The sequence below is a fragment of the Bos mutus genome, chromosome 11 (genome assembly GCF_027580195.1).
Source record: "Bos mutus isolate GX-2022 chromosome 11, NWIPB_WYAK_1.1, whole genome shotgun sequence".
Lineage (NCBI taxonomy): Eukaryota > Metazoa > Chordata > Mammalia > Artiodactyla > Bovidae > Bos > Bos mutus.
The window spans coordinates 18,486,894-18,496,592 of NC_091627.1; the positions used below are offsets into that span (position 1 = coordinate 18,486,894).

The following is a 9,699-nucleotide window of genomic DNA, read 5'->3' on the forward strand; positions in this document are numbered from 1 at the left end:
GAACTCTTGAACAGTGAGGAAGCAGAAAAACCACTTTTGACTCCAAATTCAAAATGAGATTTTAATCCCAGTTTAATCACCATGTGGGGGATAGGACTGAACCTGAGCCTGAAATTTCCCTTCCTAAAAAGGAAGTCCTAGAGACTTAAAATGGAATATATATGAACAGATGTCAGCTCCCCAAAAGAAAAATAGAAGACACATCCCAAATACTGCATACTTTGTAAAGGAGCCAGGTATTTTACATAGGTCATGTATTTTAACCATCACAATCATCTACAAATAGCTACTATTTATTTTTTATTTATTTTTAATTGGAGGATAATTGCTTTACAATTTTGTGTTGGGTTTCTACCATACAGAAACCATGGGTTTCTTATGAATCAGTCATAAGTACACATATATCCCCTCCCTCTTAAACTTCCCTGCCACCCCACCCATCCCACCCTTCTACGTGATCACAAAGCACTGGGCTGAGCTCCCTGTGTTATACATCTTCTCACTAGCTATCGATCTTACTGCTGCTGCTGCTGCTGCTGCTAAGTCACTTCAGTCGTGTCCGACTCTGTGCGACCCCATAGACGGCAGCCCACCAGGCTCCCCCGTCCCCGGGATTCTCCAGGCAAGAGTACTGGAGTGGGGTGCCATTTCCTTCTCCAATGCATGAAAGTGAAAAGTGAAAGTGAAGTCGCTCAGTCGTGTCCAACTCTTAGCGACCCCATGGACTGCAGCCTACCAGGCTCTTCCATCCATGGGATTTTCCAGGCAAGAGTACTGGAGTGGGGTGCCATTGCGGCGGTAAATATATGTCAATATTACTCTCAATTCATCTCACCCTCTGCTTCCCCCATTGGGTCCACAAGTCTGCTCTCCATGTCTGCATCTCTACTCCTGCCCTGCAAATAGCTTCATCAGTATCATCTTTCTTGAGTCCCTATATACGTGTTAATATACAGTATTTGTTTTTCACATTCTGACTTCCTTCACTCTGTGTAACAAGCTCTAGGTTCATCCACCTCACTAGAACTGACTCAAATTCACTCCTTCTTGTGGCTGAGTAACATTTCATTAGGTATATGTACCACAGCTTCTTCACCCATTTGTTGACGGACATCTAGGTTGCTTCCATGCCTCGGCATACAAATAGCTACTATTTATTATCTTTATTTTATAGATGAGGAAACTGGGTCTTCAGGAAATACACAGTAATTCGCCAACAAGCACAAGGCTGGCAGAGTCTTGTTCCAAACCAAGCATGCCATTTCTACTCCGCCACGGTACTACTACTTTCTATCAAGGAAGGGAAACTGACACGGAAACCAACACAAACTACAACCTAGGGCACCCGGTCCTTTGCGTTTGCCCTGGGACTAACCAGACGGGCAGTTTAAACTTACTGCTGAAAACATCAAAATTTATTAGTCCATTTTCCTCCCCGAGTTCATATTTATACTCCCTTCAACTCAGTCCAAAGAGAATTTGGGGCAGCTGGATGAAACAAACACAGAATCATGGAATTCTAAAACCAACTGCAACACACATTTTACACAGGGGGAAACTCATTTATGTAAAGTGACGTATTCAAAATTAGTTAACTGGCAGGGCCCAAAATACAGAGTCAAGATTCTCAGGCCCATATGTCTTCCTGATGAAAAGGAATCTTCCACAGCAGACTGCCTCAATACGGCAGGGTTCTCAGGATGAAGGCTGAGCCTCATTACGAGTGTAAAGGTAGACAGGAGGGACAAATGAGTTAAATATTTGTGTCCAAAACCTAAAGCAGTCAATGGCAATTTTAAAATAAAACAGACCTTTGATTTGCTTGTTTTGTTGCCAATCACCTTCTTTTCCTAAAAGTCATGATCTTAAAAAAGCTCAAAACTGAGAATGTCATCTGCTTCTTCACCTATAGAACACGGTTCATCACAGTACACAATTGTAGGAGAATTAAAGCGGTTAATGTTTTAAACTACTCTTTTCCCTAAGATAGTATTTCACTTTGTGGGTTGTTTACATGGCACTGAGTTGGGGAGAAGACATAGAAACCGTCAATCAACAAAATGACCCCAAAAAAGGATACAAGGATTCTCTCTTCTGCTCACACGGGGTTTTCCCCACCCCAATCATCTCCACCAGCACTTCAGCATTAGGAAAGGTCTTCCTCTCCACCTTGTCCTCCAAAAATACACTGGCAACCTGGATCTAAAACAATGATCTACCAAACAACTTGCCACATGTTAAAAAAATAAATTAAAACAGACCTTTTACTCAAATGCTTAATACCATATGTACATATATTGTTGTTTAATCGCTAAGTCGTGTCCACCTCTTTTGTGACCCAAGTGACTGTAGCCCTCCAGGTTCCTCTGTCCATGGGATTTTCCAGGCAAGAATACTGGAGTGGGTTACCATTTCCTCCTCCAGCTGCCCGAAATTTTGCTTCAGATTATTTCAAGTGGATTTGATCTAGAAGTGTTTGCACTTTACAGGGGATCCTGGGTCACTGTCCTTCTCTTGAACGTGTCGCTGTCATTGATGTCATCAGGGATTTCATTTCTAATACAGGATTCCTCTGTGTCCAGACTCCGTTTCATAGCAGCAAGAGAGGACATTATCCCATACTTACCGTTGTGACACCTGGTACTTCGTGCTTCAGTGTTGGAAAAGTAAAATAGAATATGTCCAATGAGTACAGACAAATTCTGTCTCTGTTCAGATCTGAATTCCTTACTTATATTTCAATCATAGCTGTTGGTTCTCCTCCATCCATGGGATTTTCCAGGCTTGAGTACTGGAGTGGGGTGCCATCGCCTTCTCCATCTTAGTAAATACTATCCCCCATACATCTTTTTTAAAAATTAAAAAAAAACTTTATTTTATATTGGAGCGTAGTTGACTTACAATGTTGTGTTAATATCAAGTATACAGCAAAATGATTTGGTTATACATATGCATATATCCGGAGAAGGCAATGGCAACCCACTCCAGTACTCTTGCCTGGAAAATCCCATGGACGGAGGGGCCTGGTAGGCTGCGGTCCATGGGGTCGCTAGGAGTCGGACACGACTGAGTGACTTAACTTTCACTTTTCACTTTCATGCACTGGAGAAGGAAATGGCAACCCACTCTAGTGTTCTTGCCTGGAGAATCCCAGGGACGGAGAGCCTGGTGGGCTGCCGTCTATGGGGTCGCACAGAGTCGGACACGACTGAAGCGACTTAGCAGCAGCATGCATATATCCAGTCTTTTTCAGATTCTTTTCCCATGTAGGTTATTACAGACTGTGGAGTAGAGCTCCCTGTGCTAAACAGTAAGTTCTTGTTGATTATGTTTTATATATAATAGTGTTTATAAGTTTCTCCCAAACTCCTAACCCCATACATCTTAAATGAAAGAATGTGAATCTGGCTAATAGATTCAGGTGCTAATAGTGAAATTCATCGCATGTTGTAAGAAAGTATTCTTCTCTGTTTATTAATAAACTGATCAGAACTCAGGGTTTTTTGTCTTCTCAGTCCTGTGGAGAATTCTCACTTTCCTGAAGTGGAGCACCGTGTATGCCTTTTAGTGTGTTACAACCCCCTTGGCTTAAGTAGGTTGCTCCTTTTCTTCGCCTGGCCTCAGTGCAACATATTTCCTCCTTTCTCGCCTACATGATCCTACAATGTGCATTCTTATATCCTATACATAATCTCTATCATTTCCGAAATTTCATACTCACTCTATCAAAAAAAGCTATTTTCTGGCTCTAAGGTCCTTCTCATCCTCTGATATCAGATAACTGCTTTTATAATTTCCTAATTTTTCAAAACACTGTTAATTAGCACATACCAAATTAACATACTAACAAGTTATATTTTTACACATTTCCTGATTTGTCTTTCTCCAGTTGAATCACACTATTTGATTACAACTAATTCTTAGGCTTTCTCTCAACTGGGACCTGATTATTTACATGTTACCAAATTTAATTTCTGTTTTGCTCAACTTCAAAATAGTGGCTCAATGACTACTTATCCAGTCTTACTAAAAGAGTTTTTAGTTATTCCAAGTGCTTTATCAGCAAAAAAAAAGTCAATTTTTCAGTGCTTCAAAAAAACAGTGTATTATCACCATAAAAAGTTAAGCCTTGTATTAAACCAATATTAAGATTTGCTAAGAGGAAGAACAACCCAAAATACAACTGGCTATGCAAATTCAGAGTAGTCTCAAGAGAATGAAGGTGTTCAAAGTACAAAATCAAAAGCTGTGGAGGACTCGCTGGTGGTGCAGTGGATAAGAATCCATCAGCCAATGCAGCGGGATGTGGGTTCGATCCCGACTGAAGGAAGATTCCACGTGCAGCGCAGCAACTAAGCCCGGGAGCCACAACTACTGACCCCGAGTGCCGCAACAAGAGGCCATGGAGTGAGAAGCTGGCGCACCACGGGGAAGAGCGGCCTGGACTGCTGCAACTAGAGAAAGGCCACGCGGAAGACCCAGTGCTCCCAAAAATAAATAAACAAAAAAAGAAAAAATACCTGTAAATAATAAAGGAGGAAAAGTCAAAATTTTAAGTCCTGTCACCATCCCTTGATTCTCCTGCTTTATGTCAGGACCAAAATGAACTTGCTCTTGATTGCTGAGATTTTTTTAAATTATTTCATTACATCAAATCACTTTTAAAGTTACAAGCATTATATAAACTAAAAGGCATTAACACAGCAGAGAAAATATGTCATGGATAGGGAGAGAAACAGAGAGAAAGAGGGAGGAAAAAGAGCACAATCCTGTTCCTAAATCAAGTGAAAAGCTATAGGCCTATCTCTCTTGCTTTCAATGGCAAAACATGTTTAAATAAAAACCAGATACCTACCCTGCATTTGCTGATATCCTAGCTGCAACCTACTTAAGCCAAGGGGGTTATAATACACTAAAAGGCATACACAGTGCTCCACTTCAGGAAAGTGAGAATTCTCCACAGGACTGAGAAGACAAAAAACCCTGAGTTCTGATCAGTTTATTAATAAACAGAAAAGACTACTTTCTTACAACATGCGATGAATTTCACTATTAGCACCTGAATCTATTAGCAAGATTCACATTCTAACTTTCATTTAAGATGTACCGGGTTAGGAGTTTGGGAGAAACTTATAAACACTATTATATATAAAACATAATCAACAAGAACCTACTGTACAGCACAGGGAGCTCTACTCCACAGTCTGTAATAACCTACATGGGAAAAGGATCTGAAAAAGAATGCATATATGCGTATGTATAACCAAATCATTTTGCTGTATACTTGATATTAACACAACATTGTAAGTCAACTATGCTCCAATATAAAATAAATTTTTTTTTAATTTTTAAAAAAGATGTATGGGGGATAGTATTTACTAAGACGGAGAAGGTGACGGCACCCCACTCCAGTACTCATGCCTGGAAAATCCCATGGATGGAGGAGAACCAACAGCTATGATTGAAATATAAGTAAGGAATTCAGATCTGAACAGAGAATTTTTCCATACTCATTGGACATATTCTATTTACTTTTCCAACACTGAAGCACGAAGTACCAAGTGTCACAACGTCAAGCACGGGATAATGTCCCCTCCTGCTGCTATGAAACGGAGTCTGGACACAGAGGAATCCTGTATTAGAAATGAAATCCCTGATGACATCAATGACAGCGACACGTTCAAGAGAAGGACAGTGACCCAGGATCCCCTGTAAAGTGCAAACACTTCTAGATCAAATCCACTTGAAATAATCTGAAGCAAAATTTTCAGCGAACTACCTCTAGCCTGGGGCCAAAGCAATGGTCTCTGAGCCCCCAACTGCTCTAAATATCACTCTTGACAACTCCCAAACTTTCTTTTCTGAATTAAAAAATGGCGCTGCTTTTCCCATCGCAAGACTGTTTCTTTCTCAATAACCCTTTAGGCCTTCCTTACAAACTCCCAAGTGAGGACTGAAATGTCAAATCTTCCCCTATATTGTGTCAAATGCTTTTTGGGAGCGGGGGAGGGTGTCCCCCGTCTACAACGTTGCCACTTTCTCCGCTGGGAACCCTGGTCATTAAACTCACTTCGACTTTTCTGCAGAACCTCTGCCTTCCCGCCCCCTCGCCAAACGGTTGCCTCCTTCTCGAATAAGCCGCACTTCAACGCCAATTGTCCCCAAGGGCCAGTGGCCAACCCCGAAGCTGGCCTCCTCCAGGCCACACCACGGCGCGTCCAATTGCGCCGTCCACCTAGGCACATCCATCCTTTTTCCACCCCTCCCGGCGGAGCGTCGGGTGCCACGCGCGCAGGGCACAGACACCCCAGGCTCCCGCAAAGCCCAGCCTTTCCACGCACTGTCTACACTCGTGCCCACCACGCACTGGAAGCCGCTCAGGGCTTCGATCGCCGACTGCCCGCCGGGGTCGGGCGCTGCCCAGGCGGAGAGCGAGGGCCAACCATGCACGCGCGCACGTCGGGCGCCCTGCGGGCGCCCCCCACCCCCGGGCTGCCCCGGAGAGGTGGGGGCAGGGTGGGCAGCTGGGCGGGGGCGGAAGGGGGCAGTCGGTGCCTGGCTACGCGAGGACAATAACAAGCAGATCCGCCCCTCCCTTCGGTGGGGCTCGCGCCCCAGCCCCAGCGCCCCGCGCCCATGGTCCCGCGCGGAGGGGGCGGCGCGGGACCAGCGGGGCCGCCTCGGATACCGACCTGGTCGATGGGCAGCCGCACGGCGTTGCTGAGGGGCTGCAGCAGGGTGGAGCCCGTGGTGCTGGTGGTGCTGGCGGTGCTGGTGGTGGCCATGGCCGGCCTGCCGCTCCGCCCGAGCCGCTCGTGCGCGCCCGAGAGGATGGGGATACAGCCGGCTCGCCCGCCCGCCCCGCTGGCCGCCCGCGGTCGGAGCGCGCGGGGCGGGGCCGGGGCGGGGCCGGGGGGCGGCCACCCGCTCGGCCCTCCTTCGGCGCCCCCTCCCGCCTGCCTGCGGCCGCGCCCTCGCGTCGTCCCCCCGACCCGCCCCGCGCCCCGCGGGGCCGCCCGCGCGCGTCCCGCCCCCTGACTTCCAGCAGCTTCCAGCCGCCCCCTCCCCACCTCGCGCGCCCTCGCGCCAGACAGCCCCGCGGCCCAATCGCGGCGCGGCTCCTCGACGCCCGCAGCCAATCAGGGGCCGCCGCCGGCGCGGCGCTCCGCCCCCATCCCGGGCCCCCCGGGGCCCCAGAGTCCGGCGGAGGGGGGACCAGGGGCTGTCAGGGTGCGGCTGGCCGACGGCTCGCGGCCGGCCTCCCGCCTCTAGTGGGGGCTTCTCCGCCTCCTCTCCCCGCCCTCCCCCCCCGCCCCCCACCGCTTATCCCTCCTTCCTCCTCCTCAAGCACGGCGGCCAGCCCACCCCTCTCCAGGAGCAGCGGTGGACAACAAAGGGGAGCCGGGCGGCTGCCGGACAAAGGCGAGCCGACGTGCGGGGCGCCGTCGAGTCAGTGCTGGGGGAAGTTGGGGACAAAGCCGAGGCGTGGGGCGGGGGGCTGGGAGGAGGAGGAGGGCCACAGACCCCCCAAAAAGGTGACCTAGATAAGAAGTGCCTTTGTCTTCAGGATTGCTGTTCAGTCGTGTCCAACTCTCTGCGACCCCATGGACTGCAGCACGCCAGGCCTCCCTGTCCATCGCCAGCATCACAGAATTGCTGTGGGGAAAAAAAAAAATCAAACTTGGGGCTAGTTTCCGGTTGAGTGTGCGTTTCGGTCACCCTGCAGCCCACCTGGGCCTGGAGGGGTGAGACTGGTCCCCTTCGACGCCGCGATGGCGCCCAGCCCCAGGGTGCCTGCGGCCTGTGTGTGTCCTTAACTGCCAGCATCCGCATCCCAGGACCGCCTTGCTCAGATGGAACGCTCTTTCTCAGCATTTCTTAATAACCCCTGAAGTGCCTGCTCCCCCAGACTCTTTTCTATTGTGCTGTTATGTTAACAGCGTTCGATGTGTGCTGGTGTGTGTGTAATGTGTATCTGTTCAGTGTGTCATAAACGTGAACCATTTCAGTTCTTCGAAAATGCAGGTATCGACTTTGTTTAGAAGGTTTCAAACGCTGAGGAATGTCAGGATAGAGCATGGGAGAGCTCAAAACTGGAAGATCTAAGCGTCTGAAATTTTTGATAGAAACAGTGGTTCATGAGACTTCAGCCGCACGCTTTCATAATGCTTTCATCTCTGTTTAAAGGTCTAGCTCACTTAATCCCCACACCAACCACGTGAGGGTGGTACTGTTAACTAAACGGTAGTTTAGTTTAGTTAGTTAACACCCTCAACTAAAGAAATGGAGCCACAGAGAAATAACTTGGCCAAGACAGCACTGTGAATAAATAGCCAAGGCTGGACTGGGATCCAAGAAATGGGCCTTGGGAGTTTTTCGTAATTTCTACACCCTCTTCTTCTTCGCTCTTAAACCCAGCCCAGAAATTCTCACCTGCTATCAAGCGTGCCATTTTCTTGATAGCTATTGTAGACTCTTGGGACAGTGAGACAGCACAGATTTGTATACACGGGCTTCAGTAAATCATCAACTCTCCTGGAACTTAGTTGTCTCTCTGAAAAGGAGGCGGTTGAACTAATTGATTCAATCCCTTCCTGCCTAACCTTCTTTGCTTGCTTAACTTAATCCTAACAACCAAACTGAACAAGAGATTCAGAGAAGAATGAAAAAGCTAGGGCCTTTCTTCTCCGTGGGGAGCTGTAATCAGTTAGAAACCAAGTCTGTTCAACGGGCTGTGCATTCAAACATATTATCCCAATAAACTGGAGCCCTCTGTTAATCTCAGAAAGTTTTCTGTTTTTCCCTTCCTCCACTTTGGGGAAGTATAGAAAAAATATACAGGTGGCTAAGCATACAGACTGAAGGAAAACTTGAAATACTGTTTTAAAAACTTAAAAAGTTGACGTTGGGAACATACTACAACCTAAAGTAGGATAAAGATACAATCGCAGGTCTAGAATAACTACTGTCTACAAAAAAGTTTCTTTAGACTGGATTTTTATTTTAGTAGGACATGAGAGAACACAGTTCACTATTTGAGGTGACTACAATTAATAACTGCAGTGGGGAAAGTATTATCCAACTGGTAACTTTAGCTGTGTCAATATCATGTTATAATTGTGTCAAAGCTATAGGTATAGTATAGTAGAGTATTAACAACTTCGGTTTGGGAGTCATACCCACCTAGGTTTTATCTGTCTCTGTGTTTTGTTAGCTGCAAGACCTTGGGCAAGTTACTTAACCTAAGGTTCAGTTTCTTCATATGTAAAAGCATAATAATGGCACCAGCTCTGAATTATAAAGTTATAAAAGCTTACCTAAGAACTCAGACTGTGCTTGGTATATAGTAAGACTTAAAAAATGTTCATCACCATCCAAGAGATGTGATGTGACTCTGAAAATAGAGACTATTTTTGTCATAGTAAAAGTACTGCATCCTCATGTTTCTAATGAAGGAAGTGAAGCCCATATTTCAAGCTAATAACTCAGTGATGATAGCATAAATTTGATGCAGGCCTTTTGACCAGTATCTGCTAATTAGACCTGAAGCTCTTATTAAACTGTGATGATGGGGGAAATAATTGAATTAATTATATATAATGCCTCACTGTCCTAACTCAGATAACATGCATCTTATAAAAGTCACGTACTTGATCTTAAAGAATGAAAAGATGCATCCAGGAGAAAAAAAAAACTTGG

At 46.3% G+C, this 9,699-nt stretch overlaps 1 protein-coding gene across 1 annotated transcript in view; it reads right to left on the minus strand.

The window, feature by feature from the left end:
* Positions 1–7,022, minus strand: part of MBOAT2 (membrane bound O-acyltransferase domain containing 2) — a 107,842-nt gene extending 100,820 nt beyond the window's left edge. The window contains exon 1 of the mRNA XM_070379079.1: positions 6,693–7,022. Within this exon, the coding sequence (XP_070235180.1) occupies positions 6,693–6,785 (93 nt within the window). The 5' untranslated portion in view covers positions 6,786–7,022. The remainder of the gene's footprint in view (positions 1–6,692) is intronic.
* Positions 7,023–9,699: the final 2,677 nt, after the last annotated feature.